Source organism: Carcharodon carcharias, chromosome 22 (assembly GCF_017639515.1).
Source record: "Carcharodon carcharias isolate sCarCar2 chromosome 22, sCarCar2.pri, whole genome shotgun sequence".
Lineage (NCBI taxonomy): Eukaryota > Metazoa > Chordata > Chondrichthyes > Lamniformes > Lamnidae > Carcharodon > Carcharodon carcharias.
This window is the reverse complement of record NC_054488.1, coordinates 56,543,080-56,559,256: the sequence shown is the minus strand read 5'-3', so window position 1 is coordinate 56,559,256 and position 16,177 is coordinate 56,543,080. Positions and strand designations below refer to the sequence as shown.

Genomic DNA, 16,177 nt, shown 5'->3' with positions numbered 1-16,177 from the left:
TTTGACTGGGCACTTTACAGCCTTCTGCAAAGTTTAGTGGTAAGCCTAAAGATTGGGAAAATTTTAGAAACCAGCAAAGGATGATGAAAAAGGAAAAAAAATAGAATATAAGAGTAAATTGGCAAGAAATATAAAAACAGGCAGTAAGAGCGTCTACAAGTATATAAAAAGGAAAATAGTAGCTAAAGTAAACATTAGCCCCTTAGGGGGTGAGACTGGGGAATTACTAATAATAAGGAAATAGCAGAGACTTTGAATAAATATTTTTTCATCTGTCTTCATGGTACAAGAAACAAAAAGCATCTCAAGAATACTAGAAAATCAAGGGGCCAAAGGGAAGGAGGAACTTAGAAACAATCACTATCACTTGAGGAAAAGTTCTAGGTAAACTGATGGGTTTAAGGGCTGCTAAGTCCCCTGGACCTGATGGCCGGCATCCTAGGATCTCAAAAGTGGCTGCAGAGATAATGGATGCATTGGTTGAATCTTCCAAAATTCCCTAGATTCTGGAAAGATTCCAGTGGATTGGAAAAGTGCAAATATAACACCTCTATTCAAGAAAGGAGGGAGACAGAAAGCAAGAAACTATAGGCCGGTTAACCTAACATCTGTCCCTTGGAAAATGCTGGAATCCATTATTTAGTAAGTAGTAGTAGGATATTTAGAAAATCAAAATACAACTAGGCAGAGTCAACATGTTTTTATGAAAAGGAAATTGTGTTTGATAAATTTATTAGAGCTTTTGAGGGTGTAACCAGCAGGGTGGATAAAGGGGAGCGAGTAGATGTAGTATATTTTGATTTTCAAAAGGTATTTGATAAGGTGTCACCTCAATGATTATTACACAATTTAAAAGCTCATGATGTTGGGTTTAATATATTAGTATGGATGGAGGATTGGCTAGCTATCAGGAAACAGAGTCAGTTTCAATTGGGCAACCACAAGAATCAATGCTCGGGTCTCAACTATTTACAATCTATATTGATGATTTGGGTGAAGGGAATAAGTACACTGTGGTCAAACCTGCTGATGATACAAAGGGAAAGCAAGTTGTGAGGACACAAAGATTCTGCAAAGAGATATAGATAGGTTAAATGATTGCATAAAATTTGGCAGAAGGAGTATAAATTTGGAAAATGTGAGCTTTTCCACTTTGGTGGTAAGATTAGAAAAGCAAACTATTATTTAAATGGAGAGAGACTGCAGAACATTGTGGTACAGGAGGATCTGAACATCTCGTACATGAATCACAAAAAGTTATGCAGGTACAGTAAGTAATTAGGATGGGAAATGGAATATTGGCCTTTATTGAAAGATGGATAGAATATAAAAGTAGGAAAGTCTTGTTACAGTTGTACAGGGCATTGGTGAGACCTTAGCTGGAGTACAGTGTACAGTTGGTCTCCTTATTTAAGATTGTATATACTTGCATTGGAGGCAGTTCAAAGACTAGGTTGACTCCTGAAATGAAGGGGTTGTTTTATGAGGAAAGGTTGGGCATATACTCATTGGAGTTTAGAAGAAAGAGAATATCTGATTGAAATATATAAGATTCTGAGAGGGCTTGACAGGGTAGATGCTGAGAGGATGTTTCCCTTCAAGGGGGTGTCTAGAAATAGGGGGTACAGCCTAAAAACAAGGGGTCTCCCATTTAAGACAGAGAGGAGGATGAATTTCTTCTCTGAGGGTCATACATGTTTGGAATTCTCTCCCCCAATGAGTAGTGAAAGCTGGTAATTGAATATATTCAAGGCTGAGTTAGACAGATTTTTGATCTACAAGGGAGTCCAGAGCTACGGAGGGCAGCAGGAAAGTGGAGTTAAGGCCCAAATCAGATTAGCTGTGATTTTATTGACTGGCGGAGGAGGCTTGAGGGGCGGAAGAGGCTTGAGGGCTGAGCGGCCTATTCCTGCTCCTCTCTCTTATGTTCTTATGGACTTGACATTGAGTTCAACAATTTCAGATGGTAACTTCTGCCACCGTTTTGTTTCCATCTTTTCTGCTTTTGGTTTCTCTAACTTGTACTCTTCTTGCTTTTGGATGGCAACTGATTCTGCCATTCACTCCTTTCTAGGCTCATCTTTTATTTCTTTGCTTGTCCCATTACCACTTAAATCTTTTGTCATTTAATGTCTCCTGACTTCTGCCATATCACAGACTTTCCCTTTTGTTTTTTACCCACCCTCCTCACTTCCAGTTGCTTAAAACCTGTTATATCCAACTTTTTCCAGTCCATATTATTAGGACCACATCAGGAGAGGTCCCTTAACTTACTACTCCAGCTCTGGCTGTGACAAGATTTTGTTGTGAATTTAGCAAGGATGTGCTTTGCCAAAACTGCAGGAATCTCACTGTGTACGCTTTCAGATTATAAAGAATTCATCAGTTTTCTGACTTTAAATAAAAGAACAAGGTAAGTTTACTGACCCTATTTCCTGAATTTAAAAAATGAGGTAAATCATAACTCTCATTTATACATCACACACATTCCCTGCCCCTTCCACCCCACACACTAGTACAGAAGGTAGAACATGAGGGTAGACTTAAAGATTTTTATACAGTTTGTGAAGAAAATAAACAATCAATGAAATATATGGTTAATTGTCCTTTAGCTGGTCACAATGCGGTGATTCCACGTTCCGTTTGTTCAGTTGTCTTCCTAGGTACAGCATTTTATCACATTTTATCCTCAAAAGATCTTGGTAGATTACTCTTTTCAGGGTGGTTACTCTGCAATATTCATGCACAATTCTTCAGACAGAGACATGACTCTTGTGGTCTCTCAGTATATCCTCCTGATCTCTGCTCTGACTTAATCGGTAAACAGGTCTTAGCCTTGCTGGTTGTCTGTTCCATACACCTGTCATCACCATGATTACAATCTACATTCTGGCACCTGAGGTAAACTGCATCTCATCCCAACAAGAGGTCATTCTGACCTTCTGCCCACGACACTAGAATAAGAGATTGACTAGAGATGGTGGACCACAAGCCTTGATCTGCCCTCTAATCTAGGCGGAGGAAGAATTGCTACTTCTGGGTTGAGAGGAACTTGATGGGGTCACAGATGGGGATGTTAGATTTCAAATGCCAGCTGCAAGTTTGTCAAGCCATCTCTTCTATCTTGTCACCTGTCAAAATAAATTGTATATTTTTTAGTTCTGATGAAGGGTCATACGGACTCGAAACGTCAACTGTATCCCTCTCCACAGATGCTGTTAGACCTGCTGAGTTTTTTCCAGGTATTTTTGTTTTTGTTCAAAATAAATTATAAGCTGCCAGTCACTGCTGATTAATTTCAGCTCTTCGTCCCATTCTTTCATTCGCTAGGTGTTCATAAGAACATAACATAAGAAACAGGAGCAGGCCGTTCAACCCATCGAACCTGCTCTCAAACAACATTAGAAATACAGGTTATCTGGCCACTACACATTGCCATTTGTGGGAGTTGGCTGTGTGCAAATTAGCTGCTGCATTTCCTACATTACAACAGTGACTACATTGTTGGATCCAGGAAGATGTGAGGAGGAGGAGGAGGGGTCCAGACAGGCATGAAGGGGAGGAGGGGTCCAGGCAGGCATGAGGGGAGGTGTGAAACTCCCCCATTTGCCTCCTATAGCCTCATCAGCACCCTACCGCTCCAATAGTGTCGATAGCTCCTCCCAACCCCCTACTGTGCCGTCTGCACCCCCCCTCACCCGGCACAGCCTCTACGGTGTCATCAGCACTCACCCTCCCCTGCTCCAATGAGCTGCTCTTCACCTAACCCACCCACCGCAGCCTGCCCAGCCCTGTTCCCAGAATGCTGTCAACACCATTCCCCACCCCCAACCTTACTTCATTGTTAGCACCCCTTGCCCCACGGTGAAGTGCCCCTTATCTTTTCCACCCAGAGTTGGTCACCCTGGATAGTACCTCCTTCCTAATTCCTTCCCACACCCTTGCCAAATTAGTGCCCACTATATACATCAACAAAAAAATATCGAGATAAGGATCAAAATTACATTTACTCACAAAAATCCAGTTTCTCCTTCTATGAGAATAATAGTTACTACACTAAAACTGAATAAGGTGCGTGTTTAACGAGAGTTTAATTTGCTGGGTGGGGCCTGTGAGTCTGACGAGTAAGATGGCCTCTCCTTTACCAAAAACAAAAATAGCTGGATAAACTCAGCAGGTCTGGCAGCATCTGCGGAGAGGAACACAGTCAACATCTCGAATCCGCACAACTCTTCAACAGAACATCCTTTACCAAGATGGCCAAAACAGTTCCTTTACCAAGCGGAAAAGGAAGGGCGGTTCGCACAACTACGCACGCGCGCTTGGTTCCTCTGTGGTTTCCAGGAAGTGATGTCATTGAAGTCGCGAGGCCGGCTCGAAGTGGCGCGAGCTGCATATAAACGGCACGGTTTAACGGTCAGCACAGCAAAAGGGAGGGTAGCATATGCGAGGTAGATTTTCTTTCAATCACATTAAGGGCTCTTTGGATGCTCTGTGTATTGGGGCATCCCCCCCCCCCCCAGCTTTGTCCGTTGAGTTTTTTGCTACCGAGATTTATATATGAAATATTAGGTAATTGGGTTTGCTGCTGTGTTGCACAAAACTAAGTGGGGCTGAGGGTAAATGGGCAGGGGGAAGGTGATGGGACTGAGGAGAAGTGGTGAAAGGCTTATGGCCTTGAGGGAAGGTGAGATGGATGGGGAGGAGGTGACTGAGGGAAGGGGTCATGGTTGGAAGGGGAGGTGACTGGGGGAGTGGGCACAGAGAGAGGAAGTGACTGGGAAGGGGTGGCAGAAGAGGAGTCGACTGAGGGGAGGGTCGAAGGAAAGGGCTGAGGGGGATGGCAAAAGGAAAAATTCGAGGGAGAGGGGTAGTGAGAGGGGCACTGCAGTGGTTTTTAAATTGCTGTTCTAACATGGGAAACTCTGCTGCGATTCCTGTTCCTCGTGGCTGCCATGCATTTTCTAAAATGCTGTTGCTAGCATCAGTCTGAGCAACCCAAAATAAACAGATGCAAAGTTTCTCCATTGAGTCCTGTAGATACTGACATCAACACTGACAGCCATTGTATACCTCACCATAATGGGTGTTTTATGTGTGAGCCTAGGTATCACTCGGGGATTTACAGCAAAGACTGATTTCTTCCTCGCCTGATCTCTGTACGGACAATTTCCAATATGGTTAATTGGGTAACAAATAGGAGTGGGAACCTTGGAGAATTTCCCCTCCATTCAGTTTACCTAATTCAACACAAAATACAAATTAAAAATCTTTAGAGTAGTACTACACTATTGTAAATGTTATCATAGCTCTTAGCAGAGGGGCGATAACACATTTAATAGTTCTTGTTCTTATCCTGAACTAATCCGAATAACCTAATTATAGCATCAATAAATATGAGAACCTGTGGTTCTGAAATCTTGCTAACTCAAGTAGAATTCTCAAAAAGGGAAAAACATGTTTATTACAATGGATAAACTTACTTGCATTTACATATTCTGTTTATTTTACTACAGATGTTTTGTGACATCAACCTTGTTCTAAAATGACTTCAGATCACTCTGATAATTCTGCCTTTATGAATTCTTATAAATGAAACTTGCCATCATGGGATTGATGATTATGAAATTTCCTGTTAAGTCATTGTTGAAGAAATGGAAGGTCTCCAGTAAAGTGTTTCAACAAGATTGGCAGATCTTTGGCCCTTGCCTGGTGTCAAGAAAATACAATAAATCTACTTCAGACCTTTCTGGATTGGCTGAAACGCTCATTGATCTTTGCCAGAGAAGGCATTTTATAACTGGAGATATAATTACCCAAGACGATCTTATCAATGGTTGGTACAATTATGGACATTTGGGAATGGAACTCAAAAGGAACTTGGCTACTAAGTGGTGGGACTCGGTGGTATTATCTAGAGAGCAGGTATTTGGAGTGACGACACCTCATAATTTGAGGTGTCAGAATTCAGACAACAGGTTAGTGAGGCTGATAGAGACTGCAGCATTGCAAGTGCCATTAAGCAACAAGGACTTGACTAAGGACGAAATTGTTACTTTACTAAAAGGCTTATTGGAGGAGAGCACTATACTACGTCCTAATCTACTGCAAGGTACAATAGTAACATTATTGCTTAGTATTTTGAACTGTTCTTTTTTTATTCAATTTTTTTCATTCTTTGTTGTACCTACCAAGATATTCCATGATGAGTTGCAGAACATTTTGATTAGTATAAAATAAGAATTAAATGAATTTTCTTTCAGTTATACTTTTGTTTGTTCTAAGTCACCTGCATCCCCTCCTTGTTTGTTGTCTCCTGAACAGTGGGACGTCGTCCAGCACACAGGTAGTGTTACTAATTCTAGATGTTACAGTACTGTGGCAGTGAGTAGTAATTGCACTAAACAATGCTAACTTTGCATTTATGTAAGATAATGGGAGGCTTGCGAAGATGAAATGAGTTGAAATCGCTGGTTTATATCTCCAGATTTTCTGAATCCTACGCCTTTTCAAAACTTAAAACTTTTCTGTGAGCTTCCAAAGCATTTCTCTGTTCTGATTTTTGACTTTCAAAAGCACAATCTTTTATTTTGTCTTGTTCACCTTCATTGCTTTCCATTTCTCTCCTGGTGTTTGACAAGGTGTTCACTAAAACCCACTTTACCCTTAATTAGCACATTCCTTAGATATTATCACCACCTTCAACACCCCTTTGTCTTTTTGTCTGTGACATCTTTTGGCTATCTCCACCTATCACTGGCCCTCTATCCAGCTCTGCCTGTCCTTTGCTCCCCCCCCCCCCCCCCCCCCCCCAGCTTATATTTCACCTCTTTTCTATTTTTACTTAGTTCTGTTGAAGAGTCATACAGACTCGAAACGTTAACCGTGTTCCTCTCTGCAGATGCTGCCATACCTGCTGAGTTTCTCCAGGTATTTTTATTTTTGTTTGGGATTTCCAGCATCTGAAGTTTTTTACTTTTACAATCTTTTATGTATTTGATTTCACAAATGAAAACTCCTGCTCTATTTATTCTGTTGTTTGAACAATTGACATGTTCCATTGTTTCACAAGCATTCAGCTAGTCAGCTTTTTTATTTGTTCATGGAGTGTGATCGTTACTGGCAAGGCCAGCATTTATTCTCCATCCCTAATTGTCCTTGAGGAGGTGGTGGTGAGCTGCCTTCTTAAACTGCTGTAGTCCGTGTGGTAGAGGTACACTCAGAGTGCTGTTAGGAAGGTATTGACCCAGTAACATTGAAGGAATGGTGATATAATTCCAAGTCAGGGTGGTGTATGGCTTGGAGGGAAACTTGCAAGCGTTGGTATTCGCATGCATCTGCTGTCCTTGTCCTTCTAGGTGATAGAGGTCATCAGGTTGGAAGGTGATGTTGAAGGAGACTTGCTGAGTTGCTGCAATGGATCTTGTATATGGTATACAGTGTTGCCACCGTGTGCCAGTGGTAGAGGGAATGAATGTTTAAGGTGGCGGATGGGTTGCTGATCAAGGGGCTGCTTTGTCTTGGATGATGTTGAGCTCCTTGAGTGTTGAAGCTGCAATCATCCAGGCAAGTGGAGAGTTTTCCATCACATTCCTGACTTGCAGATGATGGACAGGCTTTGAGGAATCATGAGATGAGTTACTTTCTTCTGAATTCCCAGTCTCTGACCTGCTCTTGTAGCCATAGTATTTATAAGAACATAAGAAATAGGAGAAGGCCATATGGCCCCTAGATCATGACGTTATGTCATTATGTCCCTCCTCTTTCCTGCCTGTTCCCTATTAACTCTTGACTCCCCTACAGTTCAACCTTGAATATATTCAACAACTCAGCCTCCACAGTTCTTTGGGACAGCAAATTCGGTAGATTCACAACTGCCTGAGAGAAGAAATTCCCCTCACCTTTATCTTAAATGGGTGTCCCTTATTTTGAAGCAATGCCACCTAGTTCTAGATTTCCCCCGCCAGGGGAAACATCCTCTCAGCATTTACCCTGTCAAGCCCCTTCCTTCTTTTAAACTTCAATAATTATAGGCTCAACTTTTCCTCCTAAGACAACCCTTTCATCCCAGGAATCAAGCCACTGTACCTTCTCTGAACTGCCTCCACTGCAAGCATATCCCTCTTTGAATAAGGAGGCCAAAATTGTACGCAGTAGCTATGGTTCTACCAATACCCTATACAGCTGTTGCACGACTTTTCCACTTTTATACATATCACCCCCACCAAGGAGGCCAACATTCCATTTGTCTTCCTAACTACTTGCTGTACCCGCACGCTAATGTTTTGCATTCCTTGTATGAGGACACCCACATCCCTCTGTACCACAGCATTCTGTGATCTCTCTCCTTGCTTTTCTATCCTTCCTACCAATTGGAAAGCCTCACATTTTCCTACACTACACTCCATTTGTCAATTTTTGGTCCACTCACTTTAACCTGTCTATATCCCTTTATGAACTCTTTGTCCCCTCCTCACAACTTGCTTTCCTACCTATCTTTGTTAGCACATTTGGCTACAATACTCTGTCCCTTCATCCCAATCACTGATTTAGATTGTAATTAGTTAAGGCCCAGGCATTGATTCTTGTGGTATCCCACTAGTTACAGGTTGCCAACCTGAAAATGTCCCAATTATCTCAACATGTTAGCCAACCCTCTAGCCATGCTAATATATCACCCCCAACACTATGAACTAGTGCCACAACATTTTATGTAGCACCTTACCAAATGCCTTTTTAAAATCCAAATGCACCACATCTACTGGTTCTCCTTTATCCACCCTGCTCATCACACCCTCAAATAACTCTAATAAATTTGTCAAATATGATTTCCCTCTCATAAAACCATGTTGACCCCACTTGATTGTATTGTGATTTACTAAATGTCCTGTGGACTACTTACTTAATAATTCCAGCATTTTTTCAATGATAGACGTTAGGCCAACTGACCTATAGTTTGCTGTTTTCTGTGCCCCTTTTTTCTTGAATAAGGGAATTATAATTGAGGTTTTCCAATCCACTCGGACCTTTCCAGAATCTAGGGAATTTTGGGAGATTACAGTCAACTCATTCACTCTCTGCCGAATGCAGGCCATCTGCTCCATGGGACTTCTCAGTCATTAGTCCCATAAGTTTGCCTAGAATATTTCTCTGGTGATATATTGTGTCATTGATACAATATTGATATATTGATATCTCTTCAGTCCAGAATGTTTGGGACTGAGTCATTTCTGGATTTTGGAATTTTCTGGATGATAGAATGACGTTAGACTGCCTAACCACAAGTCTGTGAACATGAGAATACCGTATTTTCCTGAAGCATAAAACGGTGATGAAACATTATAAAGCAGTAACCAAAATAATTTGACTTATTCAAATACGATCTTCCATGTGTTATGGCACAGCCATTGGTAAATGCTGAGCTGCTCAAACTCAAGGGCAACTTGAAACAACTGCCAGAACTTGTTTTGCAATTTAGATGCATGCCTTGACCTCAGAAGTAATAAGACCACTAGGCTTTATAGGTTTCTTACCAAACTAAATTAAACCTTTATTAATAGAAGAAATGCTTTTAGATACATACTTAGATCTACAAATTACTACTATGATAACTTCTAAATCCCTTAATTAATCTAACTCCCAGTTACACTTTCGTTAAGGCAACAGTAAGACATAGATTTTAAAAGACCCAGACAAAGAAACATGATACAATCCAATTCGAAATGAGTTTCCTTAACTTCAGCTCCTTGTAGACAGCCGTTTGAGGCGTAGATGCTGATGGCTTTTCACACTTGATAGATCTTAAAATACCTAAGCTTTACATGCAGCCTTTTCTGCTTTATACATATTTTCCCCTCTGAATGCAAATTCCCATTGTTTCACTGTTTTTAGACTTTACCTCCCTGATCATAAAAAATTATCATAGTACCAATTTAACCAGTAATTATTGGGGCAAAAAAAAACACACTGTTTCTGAACTTCACCTGGCTAGGTGACACCCCTCCTTTGAAAACAATCTAGTCTGGTTTATTAACAATGCAAATGTCCTTTTACACCTTATATTCTAAACTTCTGCCATTTTTACCTACTTAATATTTCAAACCTGTCTCATCTTCTAACACATCAAAGTCTTCAGACCAGCTGCCTTTAATCCAATTAAGTCTCACACAGACACATATAGACACAGATACCACTGTTTTACAATAAGTTCCAATAACATTATATCTTCCTGACACATGTTTGCCACTTCCAAAGTGCTGTACTAAAATGATGCCATAAGTTATTTGGTTCTGCTCAAAATATTTCTGGATAACTGGTGTTTCTGAACAATAGATTTACAGATTGGAGAGGTTACAGTGTAATTGTTTTTAAGTTCCTCACTCCCACCCCCACCCCACCCCGATTTTCTATTGTTGAGATAAAGTGAAGATATTTGTTCAAATTCTCTGCCATTTCCTTGTTTCTCATTATTAATTTTCCTGTCCTGTCCTCTCAGGGACCAATGTTTACTTTAGCTATTCTATTATATACTTGTATAAGCTTTATTGTCTTTATATATTTCATTCTAGTTTATTCTCATCTATTTTTCTCATTTTTATTCATTCTTTGCTGGTTTGTAAACTTTTTCCAATCTTCTGGCCTGCCACATGCCTTCGTAACATTTTATGCGTCTTCTTTCAATTTGATGCCATTCTTAACTGACTTAGCCACAGATGGGTTCAACCCCTTATGGATTCTTTCTTTCTCCCTGAATATATATTTGTTGAGAAAGTATCACCTTGTGTTCAAAATCATGCTGGCTCTTGCCAGAGTAGATAAGGACAAAGTGTTCCCATCATCAGAATGGTCAAGAACCAGTGGGCACAGAGTTAAAGTGAATGGCAACAGAATTAGAGGTGATATGAGGAAAAGCAGTTTTATGCAGAAAGTACTTAGGATCTGGAATCCACTGCTGAAGAGTGTGCAGATTCAATTGTCGCTTTCAAATGAGAATTGGATAATAACCTGAAGAGAAATTTACAGGGCGGCAGGAAAAATACGGAGGAATGGAACTAATCAAGTAGCTCTTACAGAGACCTGGCACCCACATGACAGGCCAAATAGCCAGCTCTTATGCTGTAACATTCTATGATAAATGTCTGGCACTATTTTTCTACTTGCCTTTTTAAATGAATTTTCCAGTCCACTTTAGCCAACTCTGATTTCATACCTTTTGTAATTGCCTTTATTTAAGTTTAGGACACTAGTTTCAGATCCAAGTTTGTCACGCTAAAACGGAATGCAACATTCTTAATGTTATGATTGCTTTTCCTTAGCTGATTCTTTGCTTTGAGATTATCAATTATTCCTGTCTCAATACGCATTAGCAGACCTAAAATAGCCTGTTCCCTGGTTGGCTCCACATGTATTTTTCTAAGAAACTGTCCTGAATACACTCTATTAACTTGTCCTTAAGGCTAGCTTTGCCAATTTTATTTTGCCAGTTGATATAAAGATTAAAGTTGTCCACGATTATTGCAGTATCTTTCTTACAAGTCCTGGTTTTTTCTTGATTTATATTCTATTCTACGATGCAACTACTCTTAGGGGGAGTATAGGCTACCCCACAGGTGACTTCTTTCTCTTGTTCTATCTTATCTCCACCCAAACTGATTCTACGTCTTGCTTTTCTGAGCCAGCATCATATCTCACTACTCTACTGACCTCATTCTTTAACAGAGCTTCTCCACTTCCTTTTGCTTTCTGTTTATCCTTCTGAAATGTCAAGTACCCCTGAATATTTAATTCCCAGTCTTGATCACCTTGCAATCACGCCTCTGTAATGGCTGTTGGATAATACTCATTTTTATATATTTCTTATTTGTGCTGGTCTAGTTAAGTTTCTGATCACTGGTAACCCCATGGATGTTGATGCTTCAGAATTCAGTATGGTTATTGCTGTTGAACATTAAGGGGGAGGTGTGGCTAGATACTCTCCTGTTGGAGATGGCCATTGCGTGGCACTTTGTGGCACGAATATTACTTGGCACTTATCAGCCCAAACCTGATTGTTGTCCAGGCAGTACATGAGTTGAGAATGGCCCTGAGCACTGTAAAATTAACAGTAAGCATGCCCTGATCTCATGATGGAGGAAAGGTCAATGATGAAATAATTGAAGATGGTTGGGCCTATGACACTACCCTGAGGAACTCCTGCAGCAGTGTTCTGGGGCTAAGATGATTAGTCTCAACCGAAATCATCTTCCTTGATGCTAAGTACGAATGACTCCAACCAGTGGAGAGTTTCCCCTGTTTTCCAATGATTAATTGTGCTTGACTCCTTGATGCCAAGCACAATCACTCAGATCTCATCTCTGAAATTCAGCTCTTTTTGCCCATGTTCAGACCAATGCTGTAACAAGGCCTGGAATTGAGTGGCCCTGGCAGGTCAGTCTGGTTCACTTGGGGCATCCATGCCTGGGACTCAACTAATATTATTTAAAAATTGTGGTGAAAATAAGAAGTACCTGGGGGTTTACTGTCTTGGTTATAGTACTTCTGAGTAAAGGTGGGTCCAAAGTTATAATATGTGGGAAGAAAGATTGTAATTGGCTCCCTATGGTAGATTTTACTACACTGAAGGAGGCTTGTCTTTCTTAACTTGGACCATTTTTTTTTCCCTTGATGGAAAAATCTGTCACTCAGAGTTTGGATTCTCTACACTCCATTCCAGTAACAATGCAGAGCAATTCCCAAAAACAATATGATTGTCCAGTCGGAGAAACAGAGGAAAACTTAGCAGTGCTCTGTATGGGTAGGCTGTACAGTTTAAGCTTAATGAACTGCAGTTCTGGTGAAGGGTTATACGGACTCGAAACGTCAACTGTATCCCTCTCCACAGATGCTGTCAGACCTGCTGAGTTTTTCCAGGTATTTTTGTTTTTGTTCTGGATTTCCAGCATCCGCAGTATTTTGCTTTTATCCAGTAATGTCTTTCTGCAGTTGGCGTCAGTGTGTTTTTGCTCTTGTTAATCTATGCCTACACCCTTGAGCCTAGGGTAAATGAATTGTGTCCTTAGGGAAGAAGAGTGTACGCATTTATATTGGCCCATTAAGAATTTTACAACATGGATTCCTCAGTATCCTGATTTGGCAACCATTAAGAATGACAGGCATTTGTGCGAACGAGGCAACTAGCTACCCTTCATAAAATTTACTTTGTAAGTAACTGTCCCATATAAAGCTGAAGATAAAGAAACACATTTGTTGAGATTTTTATAATTGTAGCTTTCATTTCGAAGATGTCTGAAGGTTTGCAGAAATCTGTTTCAGCATGTTGAATGCCAAAGCCTGTGCAGTAAAGAAATATTAGTTAATTTCCTTCTCTTTGGTTCTTTAAAGTGTTTTGAGTAAGGATGACACAGTTGAGTATATGGAACAGACTTTATTCATGTGGTAAAGATTATCAGTCCACACAATACAAAAGGTAGCAATTTGATTTCTCCCTCATCTCCTACCATCTGACTTAGCCATGCAAATTCACAGCCCTTAACCACTGTTGGTTTGCTGCAAATATGGTATTACATGCGTAGACAGACTGTCAGACTGCTAACTTTATAGATATTTCAAAACTAAATAATTCTGCATTAATCACCCATGGTTGTTCATTGTAGTCTGCACACCCTTGCATTTCCAATTCATAAGCTAACATCTGGAGAGTGGATAGTACCTGATTTTCATGGCCTCTTCTGTGTTTCACGGCCAGTTTGCTGATCCACTGACTGATAGTGGTGACTATAGTTTAATTTGATTATTAACTTTCAATCCCAACAAAAAGTAAGGTTTAAGATAAAAGCAAAAAACTGCGGATGCTGGAAATCCAAAAGAAAAACAAAAATACCTGGAAAAACTCAGCAGGTCTGGCAGCATCTGTGGAGAAGAACACAGTTAACGTTTCGAGTCCGAATGACCCTTCAACAGAACTAAGTAAAAATAGAAGAGAGGTGAAATATAAGCTGGTTTAAGGGGGGGGTACCTTGCTTGTCCTGCTTTCTACCCTTAATTAGCACATTCCTTAGATAATATCGCCACCTTCAACACCTCTTTGTCCTTTTGTCTGTGACATTTTTTGGTTATCTCCACCTATCACTGGCCCTCTATCCAGCTCTACTTGGCCCCCCGCCCCGGTTAAACCAGCTTATATGTCACCTCTCTTCTATTTTTACTTAGTTCTGTTGAAGGGTCATTCGGACTCGAAACGTTAACTGTGTTCCTCTCCGCAGATGCTGCCAGACCTGCTGAGTTTTTCCAGGTATTTTCGGTTTTGTTAAGAAGTAAGGTTTGATTCATGAGTGCAGGCTGAATTTGAATCTAGATTCCAGAAGTGAAAGGATAATGTTAATTTTCTATATCACAAAAGGGTTTCCAATTATTTAATTTCATCCCAACTGTGTACTCTGAACTTAAAAAAAAATATGATGTGAGCATTTGCATGCTCTTTCCTCAATAGTATGCTGCAGATATTGGTTATGCTATCAGGGAGGAAATAGAAGAGTGAAAAATAAAGCAAATATACCTTGCAGTACCAACTGATGGCAGTAGTGAGGTATTTATCTCCATCCTCAGCTGCATTAACTATTATTTAAAACATATTGCCCTATGGGAATGCACATTCACATTATAAGCTCATTTTTTATTTAATTTGAGAAGCTCGAGTTGCAAAGAATAGAATAGCAAGTTAGGTAAATCTGGAAGTCAAGAGAATGTGATAATCACATAACCTTGACTTCAGAAGATCTGGAAGTTAAGGGAGGAAAAACATTTATGATGAAGGAAAGAATGAGAATAGGAGATATGATGAGTCTTGTTGCAACACCATGGAAATGAGGGAAAAATAAAGAGCTTCTCAGGGCATTATAATTAGTTTAACTCTGGCTCAGGTAAAGTCTATTTTATTTTTATTCCTTCATGGGATGTGAGCATCACTGGCAAGGCCAGCATTTGTTGCGCATCCCTAATTGCTCTTCAGAAGGCAGCGGTGTGCTGTCCCCTTGAGCCACTGCTGTACATCTGTTGCAGGTCTACCCATAGTGCTGTTAGGAGGGAGTTCCAGAATTTTAACCCAGCAAAAGTGACTGAACAGCAATATAGTTCCAAGCCAGGATGGTGTGTGGCTTGGAGAGTACTTGTGGTGGTGTTTCCATGTACCTGCTGCCCTTGTCCTTCTAGGTGGTAGAGGTCACGGTTTGGGAGGTGCTGTCGAAAGAGGCTTGGCGAACTGCTGCAGCGCATCTTGTATTGATGTGCATTGGTGGTGAAGGAAACAAATGTTTAAGGTGATGGATGGGTGCTGATCAAGCAGGCTGCTTTGTTCTAGATGGTGCCGAACTGCTTGAGTGTTGTTTGAGCCACACTCATTCAGGCAAGTGGAAAGTATTCCATCACACTCCCCACTTGAATCTTGTAGATGGTGGAGAGACTTTGGGGAGACATAATGTGAGTTACACACAGCAGAACCCCCAGCCTCTGACCCTTTCCTGTAGCCACAGGATTTATATGGCTGTTCAGTTCCGTTTTTGATCAATCCTCCAGAATATTAGGGGATTCAGCAGTGGTAATGCCATTGAATTTCAGGAGGAGATGGCTAGTTTCTTTCTCGTTGGAGATGGTCATTGCCTGGCACTTGTGTGGCGCGAATGTTACTTGCCATTTATCAGTCCAAGCCTGAATGTTGTCCTGTCTAGCTGTATATGGACACAGACTGCTACAGTTTCTAAAGAGTTGTGAATGGTACTGAACATTGTGCAATCATCAGAGCAGCATCCTCACTTCTGACCTTATGATGAAGGTCATTGATGAAGCAGCTGAAGATAGTTGGGCCTGAGGAACTCTTGCAGTGATGTCCTGGGACTGTGATGGTTGACCTTCGACAACCACAACCATCTTCCTTTGTGCTGGGTATGATTCCAATAATTGGAGAGGTTTCTCCCGACTCAATTTTCCTAGGGCTTCTTGATGCCTTACTTGTTCAAATGCTGCCTTGCTGTCAAGGGCAGCCGCACTCACCTCACCTTTTGAGTTTAGCTCTTATCCATGTTTGCGCCAAAGCTGTAATGATGTCAGGAACCGAGTAGCCCTGGTGGAACTGAAACTGAGTATCAGTGAGCAGGTTATTGTTGAATAAGTGCCTTTTGATAGC

The 16,177-nt window shown here is 40.8% G+C and overlaps 1 protein-coding gene and 1 long non-coding RNA gene across 4 annotated transcripts in view; one reads left to right on the top strand and one right to left on the bottom strand.

Moving 5' to 3' along the window:
• Window positions 1-2,538: 2,538 nt before the first annotated feature.
• Window positions 2,539-4,261, bottom strand: LOC121293592. The gene is made up of 2 exons (XR_005946564.1): window positions 4,015-4,261; window positions 2,539-3,131 (listed from the first exon to the last, which is right to left on the bottom strand). It is a non-coding gene; the product is annotated as an uncharacterized LOC121293592 (long non-coding RNA).
• polg2 (polymerase (DNA directed), gamma 2, accessory subunit) overlaps window positions 4,118-16,177 on the top strand; it is a 36,113-nt gene continuing 24,053 nt past the window's right edge. The window contains exons 1-2 of one of the 3 annotated variants that reach the window (XM_041216671.1): window positions 4,118-4,451; window positions 5,517-5,836. In XM_041216671.1, the coding sequence (XP_041072605.1) occupies window positions 5,593-5,836 (244 nt within the window). In that variant the 5' untranslated portion in view covers window positions 4,118-4,451; window positions 5,517-5,592. Of the gene's footprint in view, window positions 4,452-5,516; window positions 6,113-16,177 lie in introns of all 3 variants that reach the window. The other 2 variants (XM_041216670.1, XM_041216672.1) reach the window with 2 other exon arrangements.